The sequence below is a fragment of the Bombus fervidus genome, chromosome 12, assembly GCF_041682495.2.
Source record: "Bombus fervidus isolate BK054 chromosome 12, iyBomFerv1, whole genome shotgun sequence".
Classification (NCBI taxonomy): domain Eukaryota; kingdom Metazoa; phylum Arthropoda; class Insecta; order Hymenoptera; family Apidae; genus Bombus; species Bombus fervidus.
Window position 1 is genome coordinate 7,913,172 of NC_091528.1, and position 15,703 is coordinate 7,928,874.

General features: G+C 42.5%; 1 protein-coding gene across 3 annotated transcripts in view; it reads left to right on the plus strand.

Annotated features, from left to right (window-relative positions):
- LOC139993255 (ubiquitin carboxyl-terminal hydrolase 48) overlaps positions 1 to 15,703 on the plus strand; it is a 76,884-nt gene that overhangs the window by 6,791 nt on the left and 54,390 nt on the right. For all 3 annotated transcript variants that reach the window (XM_072014810.1, XM_072014811.1, XM_072014813.1), the window contains one exon: positions 15,124 to 15,231. In XM_072014810.1, coding sequence (XP_071870911.1) covers positions 15,124 to 15,231 — 108 coding nt within the window. The remainder of the gene's footprint in view (positions 1 to 15,123; positions 15,232 to 15,703) is intronic.

Consider the following 15,703-nt stretch of genomic DNA (forward strand, 5'->3'; position numbering starts at 1 on the left):
CGATCGAAGATAGTTATTCAAAGAATGTCCGCAGAATGTTATTTCGCATTCCATCCATTTTGTAACCAGCGAAAATGTTACTCCGGATTCGTCGTAGATACTTTACCCTTTGTCGAGTAAGGGAAAAGGTAGAAAATATTTTTCCACACCCGTGCCATTGTCTTTTCTCGCATCTCTGGGTGATTAATCCTTCATACCCCTTTTTTCGCGGTGGTCATTATCGAAAAATCTCCCTGTGGATTTTCCGTTCGCGATAATTTACACACGAACATTCAAACTTCGAAGACAAATGGATATTTTAATTGCGCAAGTATCAGAAACCTTCCCATCTTAGGTTTTTAAACGTATTAATCTTAGTTTCTAACCAGTTTTATTACTTCCCTATATCTCTTCCATTAGCTGTACACGTTGAAACAGACTACTGTGAAGTCAGTTTGAGACAAACGTGTATACTGTTCGATCTTTCCAGTATTTTATGTTGAAAGGTACATCATCCAGGTTTCTCTTTATTAGCAATTAACGAAGACCCGTTAATCGTTCTCGACGAGGTCTTCCCAGCGGCGCGGCAGCAAGCTCCTCGCGTCTCAGGGGAAACAAATGGTGTCGCGGATTGCAATCTGTTGGAGCTGCCTCTGAACAAAGTCCTCCACCAATCCGTCAACGTCACCTGGATGGATCTGTGAAAGGATTAGGTATTTGCATAGACGATCGCTCAACTTCTATCGAGAAAGAGCACCTTCTTTTTTATTGGTCTCGACGTGGCAGAGACGGTTCCTTTGGTCCCTAAACTTTGCGTTGCAATGAGTAGAAACCATGGATCTCCTTAAACGTATGAAATTTCTAAACGTATTGTCCTTTGAATATCTTCAGTGAAAAGGAGATACTTCGATTGTGCTGTAGTACTTGGAGCGACAAGTCGATAGAACGGTGTGGTATGAAAAGCATTAACAGAAAAATTGTGTCGTGGAAACCGAGTCGAACGTTCTGATTTTGCCTTTTTAGCAGAGCGGTCAGAAACCAGCAAGGACAGTGAGAATAATTAGTCATTTATGAGGCCGTAAGTGGGGCCGCAAATCGGCCCCTCTCAAAGGGACAAGGACGCTGGGACGGCGCGGCGTTATCTCGAAATTATTAATCATATCGTAACGCGTCGCACCGATGAAGAAAGAGAGGCGACCGGAGAAGGGGAGAAAGAGCCAGGAACCACCGTCTCCATGGACTTATCTGACACCTTAATCAATTCCAAGTTATTAATTACGGACCCTGCCCTCCGCGCCGCCATCGCGCTGCTCCTCCATCAAACCCATAGCCACACGCTTCAGAAAGCCACCATAGCATTGTCTGCGGCTTACAATGCAGTGTCAACACGATCAGAGTCACACTTTCACCCTGACGATCATTAATAATTATTTAGCGAACCTTAAGCCGCCCTCGAACGGGTCTCGTGCAAACTGCAACGATTCTTCCCCAATTTCTCTCGATTCTCGCTGCTTATTTATATTTTTCAATTAACCTACTGAAGTGCGTTAACGATACAATAACGTTTGAGGCAACGATTAATGGGACACGTGGTATCATATGCGCATTGTTGAAAAGCCCTGGAGTAAAGGAATTCAACGAGGGAGGTTTCGATCGTGCAAATTCCGCCAAAAAATTTATAATATCTCTAATTTTCTATATTTCTGAGCTTCGACTTTCTTCGTGTTTAGTTTATTCGTGAAGGGTGCAGACTTGTTCAGACGCGAAACTGATTAAATAGAACTAAATATAGCGCTAACGTCTCTTTGTTTTATCCTTTGTATTATAAAATACTGAATAATTATAAATGTCACGATTCGTTCATTTCCAAATACTTTAACGGAGAATACAGTGCGCTGCACAATCGAGCAGTTCCGTTAGCCTCGTATATACACCAGCATTTTACTTTAGTCAGGATGGTGCCGAACAAATTTCGACTATTTTGCGTACATTTGGCAGAGGGGTGCTGTTTGTGCGAGGGGTGGCGCGAGGGGAGGACGGATGGGTGGCCACGGAAGGAAAACTATAAATCATTCTACGAGGCGTGCTGTGTTGAAGAAGAAGGGAGTTAGGGAGGGGGATAGTGGGGTGGCTCGTAGTCGTCGTGCATCGACTCGCGAAATCCAACTACCCTTAAATAAGTTGATTCATTGCAGGAGGCCTTTGCAGCCAGTCCAGAGTCGAAGCTACCCTCTTTTCCTCCTTCTTGGAGCCACTCTCGACACTTTCTCCCTTTCTTTCTCTCCTTGTACCGATTTCTTCTGCTCGCTTTTTTATTCACCGTGAAACATAGCAATCGCAAAGAAATAACTTAGACATTGGTTGTTTTCTAATTTGTCGCGTTACATGAATTATCTTTGATCCCCTGAAAAAGAGGGGCGCTCTATAGATGTAGACAGACAAAGTGTTTCAATTAGATGGATCGAAGGATGGAACGGGGGAGTGAAAAGTGTATTTTCGGCCGGTCACAGTAGCTTCATAAAATCGAGCATGTCAATTACCGTGAGAGTCGGGAAGAGCTGCACCCTACGCCAATATCAAGCGGGTAGCTTATGGGACGACGTAAACGAATCTCGAACGGGAACATCGATATTTCATCGGTGGAAACGAGACGCGAGCGAACGCAGTTAAATTTCTTTGACGACGGTGACAAAATATTCTATTCCCTTAAGAGGAAGTAGATTCTGATAATATCGTACGACTTTCATTGCTTTTTGGCTAATAATTAGAATAGACTTGGAATGATTTGGGATTAAAGAAGGAACAAAACTTACATGTGAAATAACGTATCGAAATCGCACCATTATGGACAGCATAATGCGAAAACAGTCTCCGGTATCTGCTCTCATAGATAGAAAATGGAAAATAGAAAAGGGAGGAAGGCTGCTGTATAAATAAATTTATAACTTCTTCCGTTTCCGAACAAAACTCTTGGTTCCAACGAAGTTCACTATGACAGTGTCATAGATTTTCTGCTTAATCGTATCTCGGAAATTTTTTACTTCGATTCTCAGCAAGGTTAAAACGTAAGAAAGGATTCTACGATCCATCGAATTCTGACCAGAATGTTAACGGGGAGGGAGGATACGCTTTATCTTTCCTCTCATTAAACGCTGCCAAAAGCAAACCCTGAAAACCTAATGAACTTGGGTCGAGGCGTTTTCTCGAGGCGCACAAGTTTTGCTTCCTCCTGTCCTTTCCTGAAACTGGTGAAAGAGCCAGGGAATATACAAAAGAACGTAAGGAAGAAGGAGACGTGAAAGCAAAGAGGATAGAAAGAAGAAGAAGAAGAAGAAGAAGGAAGAGAAGAAGAGAAAGAAGAAGATGAAGAAGAAGAGGAAGAAGAGAGAAGGCGTTGAGCTCGCTTTGCCGAGCACTGATGATAGTTTTTGCTCGGCAAGATTTTTTGCTACCACCCCCGTAGCCACCCCCCGGGGGTGGATGATATATGACCGCCCCCGAGACACTGGCCACCCCCGGTGGGAGAAGTAGAAGGAGAAAAAGAGACGGGGCGAGGGAGATACATCCTGATTCCGGAAGAATTCCTTATGTACGTGCGCGTGCATTTATGTTTCAAACGATGATCGTTAGTGCGAACTTTCGCCGAATTTATGGGGTGCGTTTTCCACGATAGTAATGGCCATTTGATTGTTTCTATCAATTATACGATTCATTTAGAAGACGCTGGAGGAAAGGGAGAAACGTAGCGGTACTTTGAGAATTGGAAACTTTATTTTCGTTAGAGCAAAATAGCAGTTTCCCATACACCGCGATAGATAAATTACAATCTGTACGGCTCAGGGTGAATTCGCAAATTTACCTTTTTTTTTGTGCATTTCTGACAAGTTCACCACCTCTAGGAACTGTATGCAACGTGATATATGTATAATTAATCGATCGTTAGCGTGAATTTGTTGAACCTGTACGTGCGTTTTGCACGGTAAGGACGGATATTATTATGAATTATTATTTTTATGAATTATTATTATTATTATAATATTATTATTATTATTAATGATCATGTACATTAATACGTAGCGGATTTTGGGAAAAAGTTTTTAAGTTATACTTTTAAATAATACTTCGTTGTTTATTCAACTTTGACCAAACTGTGCTACAGGTTCTTATTCGATTTCTTCGTATAATTATCCCTTCATGCCCTTGTCCCTTCTGAAAAGTGTATTGTACAAAATCGTACTTCGTTTCATCGGCGAAAAATTCGTAGTGGAAGATTTTGATGGTCGATGTGGAAGGCACGTTCGTGTAGGATCGATCGTTCCCCGCAACGGTGCCAATGTAAATAGACGTGAGCGACTGAGCATGGCGGGCGGCTACGTTTTTCGTGGTGTATCGCGGTAGCCGATGGTCACGCCTGGCGTGCAAGCTACGCGTGTTGCTCCCTGATCGGGAACGCTCGATCGGTTTTGAGAAATCGAGCAAAAACAGGGCGCAGGCGGTGCAACGATTTGCCGGTTCTGTCGGCCTCTCGCCGCAACCTCGTTTCGAGAAACGGCTGCATCGATATTTTCCTGCCGCTCCGTCGTTGATTGTTCTCCCGCCTTTTTTTTCGGCTCTTTTGCTTCGTTCTCCGTCGTCCCGTTCAAGCGGTGCTGATTTTTAGCTGAGTCTCTTCGCCGGTAGTTCACTTTGTGTAGCTTCTTAACACGTTCATTGCCACGGTGGTCATCGGTGATCCGCGTCACTGCATCTTTTGGAACGATTAAAGCAAGATAAATTTCTAACATCTTTAGAAAAAAGAGCGTACATACGATATAATATTTTGCAAAAATTAAGCGTTAAGCTCTAGCATATTTCAATCCGTTCTGGCTCCGAGAATGAAATAAATAAAATTCAAGCGTCAGTCAATCTGCCAATTTTTCGACCTTTCGCGTGGAATTGGTCGCGCTGTTCCATCTCGTTGAGGTTTTTTAAATTTTACCTCGAGGGATATCTTTTCTTCTTATTTATGTTATAGCTTCGCTCGTTTGTAAAAATATCGATGTATATTTGTTCCATTTTTCTGCATTTCCATCTGCACACGTTCGCAAAATGTTCATTGCGGAATCGTGATAGAGATAATTTATTACTCCTTGGACGATAGTTTTCTTGGGGCTGTACAAGTATTTAGATCTAGTGCCGTGAAACTGACATTCAGAATAGTTTGTAGGCAATTCTACCAGCGAGAGTAGACTTGCCAGGAAAGGGAATTGCAAAGATTAAAAAGCGATAGAAAGATAAAAAAGGTGCATGGAGCGTCGATACAAATACGGATTTTGTTAATATCGACTAATCAGCATTCCTTAGTTGCCAAAACATTAAAATGTACATGAAATACATACAGACGTACGAAGACAAGTAAAGATTCGTAATACGTCGAGTATACTCGTCGAGCATTTGGTAGACGAGAAGAATATCTGTTTAGGAACCAATTTATCATCCATTTGGCAAAGTTCATGAAAATATGAAATTTTTGGGCTGGCAACTAAGCGAGTGCGGGCTTTGTCAATATCGACTAATCCGCATTCCTTAGTTGCCAAACCAGTAAAATGTATATAAAATACATAAAGACGTACGAAGATACGTAAAGATTCGTAACACGCCGAGTATACTCGTCGAGCATTTTCTAGACGAGAGGAATATGTGTTTAGGAACCGATTTATCATCCATTTGTCAAAATTTAGGAGAGAAATTTTAGCAGAAGAAAAAGGAATACGATCGTGCTAAATATCGAAGTAATAAAAAATTCATAGAAACCATTTGACTGTCAAAAATATTTCAAATGTTGTGACCCGAAAAAAGAGCCCATCTCGAGAGACGTTCTCTTTCGGCGGGCAAAAAGATTCTTCTCGCACATGCTTTTAAGATTCCTCGAACGTTTGAAGAAGAAAAGGGTGTTGCTCCAGCTTTGGAATCGAAAGGTATCGGCTGGATTTCGAGGCGGGCACAGGCCTGCTCTGGCTTTCCGCTTCCAGGATCACGGTCCAGGGCGACTGCATACCGTGATCGTCGAAGCATCGTCCACGGATTTCGTTTTTACGCCAGCAAAAGCCTCCACGGCCGATCTTCTTGTTTGTTCAGGGGGACTTCTCGGTCGCGACGAGGTAACGTTCGCCTCTTGGACGAGAGAACACAGGACCCCGGGACTAAATTTACGCCGGTCGGTAGCGTAGTTGACCGACGGACTGCGGCAGGATGTCGATTATCGACGGTTTTTGCCGTGATTTCCCCCTTTTTCGTCTCGAACGCATAATTAGCTTTCGTTATTCTAGCGCGTACCGCCAGCTTCCGCCCGCTGACAACGATTCACCGTCGCCTCATCGAAGTCTTTCTTTTCTTTCGTTCATCGTCTCAGTTACTACCTCATGGCTTTTGTCAGGAAGTTGTGAAATCCTTCACGTTTCCCTAGCTGTCGTGCGGTTTGCGTTTTTCCTCCAGCCAACGATTTGAGGTCGTGATAAGGTTGTTCCAGAAGTTCTTCGTACCTGTTCGAGCGGTGCCATGTGATTCTTGGTATTCCCTCTGAAGTTATTTCGAAATTTCAAATTTTTTGTGTTTCCCCGAGTCTCTAAGTTTGTAGACAGTTTTGGAGATAGTATCGTAGCAGGATGGATCTTGCAAGGGAGGACCACGAGCGGTTTGGCCAGGATTTCGATTTTATGGGTTTCAAGAAGAGCCAACAATAGTAGATACGTATCTTTTCTTAGCTACGGTAACTCGAGTTTAAGAGACGAAGCTGCCCTTCGATGTTCAATCCCTTAAGAGCTACATCGGAAACAGTTGCAGAGAGAAAAAAGATTTTGCCAAGAAAAACTGAATGTTTTCTAGTACGTTAGAAGAAAATGCTAGGGTCAACAAACAATTTTCCGATTCACTGACTCTCCTTGTTGCCGTTGTGATTTCTTATTCCAACAATATGAATTTACGTTTCTCGTAAGTGAATTCAAGAATTCAATTAATACATTTTACCGCTGCTAAAACATGGCTATTCATCTTTGGAGTTTAAGTGATAATATTCGCTCCAACACACTGTGCTGTGCTTCTTCTATCTTTCTAAATTATCGCGTCCAAGCCAGCAAAAACAAAAATGTAACAGCATTAACAGCATTGCTTAAGTAACTGAGGGAACGCAGCATATCAACGCTAACTGAAATTTCTCTTCAACAAATCATCTACTATACGGACACGTGGTTATCTACGTAATTTATAGACGATGTCTGGAAGTGATGCTAAGTCTGTTACACGCCTTAGCAGATCGTTGATTTTGTACGATAAAAGATGGCAGAAAAATTGGTTGCAAACTCGATTGTGAGCGGAATCTACGCCTATCCAGGCTACAATGATTTAAAGCAGAAGCATTCCAGCGAAGTTCATGGCCCGTTCGTTATTCGAAAAACTGATGTTCGCCTCTTTCTACCTCGAGGTATTTACAAAGTTCGCTTGTAACGAGGCTTCGTTAACGGTACGGCAAGCAATAATCGCTCGAGTTACAGTCAACCCGCATTCCTCGAGTTATTGGCGAGTGGATGTTCGTTCTCGTGGCTGAAGAAGCCACAGATTCCGCGCGTTCGCGCTAGAAAACCGAGATTTTCGAGCGTATTCGAGGTCAGGGCAAGCGCTCGATTCGGCCGATTCGCGTGAAAAATAACGCCCGTGAATCGATCGTGAAAGAAAGATCCAGGCCACGTTCGATTCGATCGAGTCACGTTCGATCGTGATCAATTAATCACGTGTTGGCAAAAAAATTCAAATAGAGCGAGCAGCCTTTCGCCAAGACCTCGGGCTAGAAGCGATTCGAGGCAACGATTCGACCTTCGTTAAATAGGTTTACCTTGATGGGATCAATGAAACCAGCCAAGCTGAAAAGCAGACGCGGGTTGAAGGACCAATTTGTACGTGTGCCATTCGATGACGAATACGTGAATGTAACGTGAACGAAACGTTGCTTTTCCATTTATTTCAATGATATAGAGGAGGCGAAGGGTTCAGAGTAAAAGAGAAGTTGGATCTCTGGTAATTGAAATATGTATCGAACTTTTGCATCTTGACATATTGCAGTTTTGGAAAGGTAGCGAATGAGAATACACTAGCCTAGTCTAGGGGGGACAGGCAGTTCATATGATTACAGTTCACTGATTCTTCTCACTGCTTACGAGTTTTTGTTTATATGTACAACGTATATATGACACATGGATTCGATCAGCAAATCGTTCTGTTAGATACGAATTAAAATTTCATCGTAATAAATGGAGTTTGGATAAAAGTTGGAATCTTCGAAGATTCCTCGTAATCGTGACATACGTTTCAAACAAGTTCAAATCTTCTATCGAATTAGTCTTAGGAAAATGACTAAAGAATATGAAGAATCAAAGACCCTTAGAAATGGGCAAAATAGACGTAATTGGGAATACAACATCTATGTACAATATTACAGGTTTAGCAAGCTATTCGAAGGTATTGCTAACATCTCGAGGAACTCTGAACACTTGATCTACCCTCTGTCCTAAGAAACTTGGATATTCTCATGATCTGTAATAACAAAGCTCGATATTCTCACATGTCACGATCGCAATTGATTTTCCACCGTTTCCGATCTATTTCCCCTGAACAAAAGATAGATCGTGAAGAATCATCGCGGCTTCCATCGCGGTAACGCATTGACCAGCGCGAAAGACGGTGGCCCCCGTATTGTTGAACCGGCACGTTAAAAGTAGTACAAGAAAATAGTGGTAGCGAAGAGAGTATGATCGTGTCGGGGTTCGGGATAACGAGCCGGATGATTTACAGTTTATCCTTACACCTCCATTTACGAAGGAACCGAGGACTCCTGTGATCGCTTTTAAATTCGCTCTCGTTGATGCAACTGGTCGTCCATCGAGGGGACCCGGCGACGGTCTTCTCTCGTTTCTCATCATCCTGGGGGCCGCCGCTCCCCTCCCTCTTCCCAGTTCTCTCTTCTTATTTTCTGAATGTCCCGCGGTACCGAGCGCGCAACATTGTTTTTCTCCGTCTTCGTCGTTCCTCTTCCATCGTCTCTGTCCCGTCCACGCCGCGAACCAGACTCTTTGGCGTTCCTTTTTCCACACTGGCCACTGGACACCGGTGGACCTTTTACCACGGACACGTACAATCTGCCCTCTTCTTCTCTTCTCCACCTCCCCCCTCCCTCTTCTCGTAATGATCGCAACGCTTCGATGCACCCGGCCTCCGGAGCTGCATAACCGGAGGATGCATCTTGCGCCACGTACAACGATCTTTCCTGTTACCCCGCGCCACGGTGGCTCGATTGTTACGTTATAAATGATTATCGTGTTATTACCGTACAGCGAGCGCCGCGGTGGTTTTGGTCGGTGGCTATCTTTACATTTTTTTCTCCCCCCCCCCTCTCTCTCTCTCTTATATAGTTTCATTTTTCTCCCTTTTTTCCTTTTCCTTTTTTCTTTCTTTTTTCTCTTTTTTTCTCTTTTTCGAATTCGCTCCATGAAATCGTGGGGAGGGATTTTGCGCGTTCGCGGGCAAGTTTGTTTGTGGACGGTTAGGAGAGTCCAGATCGAGAGGACGGCCAGTTTTTCGCCTGGTCTAGCGGACGCGGTTCTGGAAGGGGACTCGGCTTTCTTTGACCAGATCTTAGGTCTGCCTTGGCTTGAAGATGTTTAAGTAAGAAGCAGCGTTCTCGAAACGCGCACACGCGATTCGGAGGTTAGAATAGGTGGCGTAAGAATGGTTAAGAATGGAGAGTGATGAGTGACGCGGAAGTAACGGAGTCTCGAAGTGTACAGTGGTCATAGCGGTCGTAATGTAAGATATTGTAAGAATTTTAGCTCTTTAGCTATCTTTGGCGCTCTTTTCAAGCCACGTATATTACCATTAGATCTCAACTTTGATTCGAGTACAGCCGGCTCTCTTCTTTTTACGTTTTCGGTCCGTATTTGCTCTTTAACTCGTTCGTTTGTGAGCCTGGCTTGATATCGCCAGGCAAACCACTATACCGGCACGTACACTTTCGTTTATAAGCATTAGAACGCTTACAGATAAACTTGAAAAATCATTAGGAACTTCCTTAAACTTTTATGTTTCATATATAAAAATAAATAAATAAATAAATATATAAAAATAAATAACACGATTAACCTGTTAACTGTGGAATTTAGTTTAGAAAAGTCACTTACTCTACGTCGAACGCGGTTAATTGGTTAATTCTAATACTCGTATCATCGAATTCCATTGTATTTGGCAATCTTTTGTTCCGTGGATCCTATAGAATGGTTGCAAATCCTTGCAGACACCGTTGAATTAAATATTTGCTGCTATCGTAGCAAGGAGTTAAACTTTCATCCGACAATTCGTATCTGTCTCGAAAGAAATACGAAGATGGATGATTGGAGGTTGTATGAGAACCGGAAGTGTCCTCGTGCAATTTTCTGGCCGCAAGCGGGTCGATCGTTGCCGCTTGTGCAACGAGCATCGAGAAGATCCGGGATCGTTTAGTCAAATACCATCGGGAGGAGCGGTAAATCAGGGAAAACCTGGGGACAGTCGTGTTCCCTTCTTCCCGGGCTGGAAGACAAATGTCAAGGGGGGAGCCGAGGGGGTGGGAGATGTTGGCTTGGCCTCTCTTACACGTAGGATGCATGGCCTCGCGGCGGTAAATCAAGCCCGGTGATATTAAAAGGCCGCTTATACGCGAAAACACAAGATTTATTTCTGCTGAAAGAGAAGAGCCGGCAAGAAATCGGTGTATACGCGGCGCCCAATCAATGGACAGGGAACAGAGGACGAATGGGGAGCAGATAAAATGAAGAAGGACCTTGTCGCTCGAACGAGATGAACGGAGACGGATTCGAAAGTAACGAAACGAAACGATGAAAAAGAGGATCGAGAAACAGCCACGTGGTGAGCTGAGAAAGTTGGACGTTTCTGTAGAAAGAAGAGGATTCCGTTGGAATTAGAAGCAACTTCTTTGCCCGGGGATCAAGATTCGATTAAAGTAGGCTGATTTGCTTTGGTACCTTTTTGTTTCATCTGAAATTGGAGAAGCAACATGTTGCTTGAACAACGTGTATCGTTTTCAATGGTTTTCGTCGAATATTTATTCTAATCTTACGGAGGTTATCGGTATGAAATGAAAGAGAAAAATAGCAGAGAAGAACGAACTCCGCTTGGTGGATCGAAGGAATTTCGTTTGTAGTTTGAACGAAAGTGGAAGAAAAAGGAAGAAAGCCGAGGAAGAAAAATTATGAATTCTTTTGGAATCGAAGGCTACTTCTTTGCTTGTGAATCAAACTTCGATCGAAGTAGACTGCATCTTTCGCGATTTTTGTTAGATTTCTCTTCAAATTTTACCAATACGGAGAGTCCATATGCAATGGAAGAGAAAAATAGCGAAGGGAAGATGGAGGGAGAAACTTTGGTCACGCGTAGAATCGGACAGACGAAAGTAGAGGAAAAAGGAGAAAAACAGAGGAAGAAAAGTTAGGGAGGAGGACATTGGGTAGGTTATCGGGGTGTTGGTGAGTGAAACGGAGAGGATTCGCCCCTGTTTCGCTCGAATAATCGTGTCGTCCTCGTCGAAAGCGGTTTGCTCCAGCTAATATCGAACCATCGCCCACATTCAAAGGGATGTCAGGGTAGGAACGGTATTGTAGTCCCCTTCGAGGGCGATTCTTCTTCGAAGCGTGTCACTTTTGACGTTGCTAATGAAAAGATTGCTGTATCAAGAAATACGCGCGAATCGGGGAAAAAAAACTTGGTTTCTTACTACATTTATCTTTCTTTATTTTTCCATTCGTTCTTGAATGAAGATCGTTATGGACAGAAAATATTATTCAGGGAAATCTGTCTGGCGCGACGAACTCCATGTCTGCAGCGTGGAATGAATTAATCACCTTCGATTTCCAACTCATCTGTATCAGTTCTTCGTTTTTTGTTCTATTAATTATTAATTCTTGTGATCTCACATTTTTTCCAGGAACTTTTAACGCAGTTTCTTTTATTTTATGTTTTATGGAATGGAATCGAGTTTAATCTTCCGATGAAAAATAGTCTATGGCACTTACGTTTAGCATTTTTGTACGGTACAATCGGATGCCGAATTTCTCGAGGAAATTATTTCTTCGAAAACATATTCGTATATCTCGAATTCCAAAACTACTTCACTGTAAATTTATAAAACTTGTATGAAAAATTACAAATTGTCCCTTTTAACTATTGTGGTAGTTGCGGTATTAAAGAGATTCTTTCGCACGATGGACTCCAATTAAGCTGTTGATTCGGAATTGCGACACGAATGCACAATAATTCGCATACCAGACGAGACGTCGATAGGTCTCCGATATCCTTGTAATCATTGCGGTTTATATGATCACTGCGGTCGAGATATCATTATTCGGTACCGGTGCGTAATATCCTGCTCTATGCACGAATGAGTCTGGAGACAACAACGATCCATGGAAGACCTTAATCAACAGAGATATCTCTCCCTCGAAGCTGTTCGTCTCTTCCACCAGAGAAAACAGCACCTTGGAGGATGATGTTCTTTGCACTCTGCGCAACGACATAGAACGATTTCAATTTCATGCTCCCAGCCGTATTAAACCTTCCGGTTGTGGCATGCTAAATCGCTTTTCCTTTGACGATGTTACCTTATTTTTCCATGTTTAAAAACAAAAACTTGGGCTCCGTAGTTCGTCGAACTTGAAGCTAAAAATAAAAAGTTTAGACGTAGGAAGTCTTAGATTTTGAACAGATCGATTTCGTCGATTGCAAACTGTACCTTGATGCAAATTAGTCAAATTAATTTTTATCTTTATCGAGGTAGAATTATTTATTTTCCTTATGCAATTATCCGATATGTTATGCAAATTTTAGTTTTTCAAAATGGAATCGCAAAGAAAAATATTAGAGGGAGAAGGCTAATGGTTCTGCCATCTTTGTAGATAAATGTCTTTGTACATCATTGAAATAAATGTTAAGACGCGTCTGTGAGAAGAATGTCGAGTTAAGAAATTAAAAGAACCAACTGAACTGAAATTTGTAAAACCTAAATTCTTATTCAAAAAAATGCAAAAGTATCGGATGACGGTATGAGCGTATTGGTGTTTGACTCCCAACCGAATTATCGAGGCATTTCCAAACGATTTCCTCGAATCGTATCCCACCCTCTTGTAGTAGGATACATAACTACCACCCCCTCTTGCATCAGGAGTTCTCGGTTCCTGTTTTCCTCTTCCATCTCCTGGGAGTAATAATCGCCGTGGACCGGAAAAATTCCGCGACAGAAGTTAAACAAAGCCTCGAATGAGAAATAAAAAAAAAAGGAGAGGAGAGGAGAATCGTGTCTGTGACGAGAGAGGAAGAGGACGAAGGTGCAGATCAGAGAAACAGGGATACGGAAAGCACGAACGACGGAAAGAGAGAAAAGAGAAGTTGCTCCCTGACTCGACTGTAATAAGGGCGGCCAATTTTCACCTCACCCCCTGCGTCCCTCTGTTCGACTGTTTGAACAAGGCTCATAATTAATACGCATATTCGCTTCTGGAAAACCCGCTTCGGGCTATCCGGCAGGGAGACATTTTTTAAATCCTCCACAACGGATATTTGCACTTCCTCGGTGTCCTCGCGGTTTCCGCGAGCTTTCTGCTTTTCTACTTCTTTTTCTCCCCGTCCCACCACCCCTCCACACGTACATAGATAGATTTTTTCAATAATCGACATGGATGATTCCGAGCGACACCGAGATTCCATGTTTTATCGGAAAATTTATTGGAAAATTTTTCTTCTTTTCGTTGTATCGGGGCGCAGACTGGCGACAGGTTACGCGGCGAATATTCGAATAAATCGAGCTTCTCAGAAGCGAAATGCGATCAATTTCACTCTTGGGAGTACAGTTTTAATGCTCGACGTAGATCGGAGTTTTAAATTGCGTGCATGCTTTAATAAAATCGTAAAAGTCGATATATTGGCAGCGTACACTTTCTGTGTCAATCTTTGTCCAATTTCGAGACTCGCGCACAGGCTGTTCTGAGACTTTTAAGCGGAGGTGTATTTATGTATCTTAAGTTTGTGATACGTGTTAAGATATACAGTAAATATCGTATTGCGCCTTGTAAACCTATCCCTTTTTGACGATTCAACGGAAGGAGTAGAAAAGTACCGTTTTTTTCTCCTCCAAATTATGTTCATATCGACGTAATGTCAACGATAAACGTAATTTGCCAATGACTGTTAACAATCAACTAAACGAGTACGTTGGTTTTAGGAACGAAGGACATGAAATATAGTATTAATAATCCTTATGGAAAAGTAGCAATGAAAAATTACGTTTCGCGTTGCCGCGAATTCCAATTGTCGCCTTTTCCGTGGAGGGTGGAACGTTCCATTTGGAAAATCCAGGCAGATTTTCCGTTCAAGTTTACCTCGTCTCTGTACGATCGCGTACCTGGCTCGTTTCGCGGGAGATATCTGTCTTTAAGAGCATTATCTGGATGGCGGACGGGTAGGGAGACGGCAAAAACCGTCCGCCCCCTCGTGGTATGTGAAAAATGATGCACAACCCCAATCCCCCGACACATCTCCACCCCTGGAATGTCCCGAAGGAAGCGTTCCTCCTCGTCGTCTTTCTGGTCCACGACCCGAAAGACGTGTCACGGACGAGGTTGCATTATTCGAAACGATTAACTGGCTGACAGTGTTCGTAAAAAATAATCCTGGAAATATATTTTTAATGCCTGGGGATTTATCATGCGTACCGGTACTGCTTGTCGCTTGCAAATGCCAGGAGCTCGAGGGTGGATTTACCAAATAGCAATCGAGATATTTGCCAATGTTTTTAAGGATGAAATTGTGCGTTTATTTTTTAGAACGTGTAATTATTAGACTCTGAATGTACATATAATTCTAGGTTTCTGGGAATACAGTTCAACGATATTTTAATTCCAATATTTTAGACAATTGTGTACTATACGTATTTTTATGTACGTCCTAATACAATCTTATAGTTTCTATAAATGCATAAATACTAGCGGTCTGGTAATTTGAATACTTTGTAATTGAATAGATTAAAAGTTATTTCTCAATGATTTTTAATGCGAGTTCTCACCTTTGTTTTAGATACGCTGAAGTGTTTTCGAAAACACCGCCGGTTGGTATTAGAAACGCTTTTCTTCTCTGCGAACCGCACAAAGGATTTCTCTACTCACCTTCTATCAACAACGAACTGTAAGTAATTTTTCTCTCGATTTATTATTTCAGTTTTATTCTTTAGACTTATCCACATATTATATTATTTTGATCTATTATTTTAGAAATATGTAAGATGGAGATTCAAATAATGTCACAGATAAATCGTAGAACGCTTCAACTACCTAAGAATAATATTTCGTTGCTCTTCAAGAAACGCTGGAACGTTAACCACGGAGAAGTCAGGATATCCTTGCTTTTCTCAAAGTACAATCCATAACCACTGTATTATAAAGCAAAAGTGCGTGATCTCCTGGCACCACTTTCTTCTTTGCCCGTCCTCCGAGTCCACGCCACGTGATGGATACACGAAAATGTCACAAACACGCCCCCGGGGCCAACGTGGCAATCCACCCTCTGACCATTATGCTAAACCATTGTCCACTATCTGCCTAAGATAGCCGACGGCGTAAGTCGTCCGTCTGTTCACCCTCTGCTGTATCCAGACCGT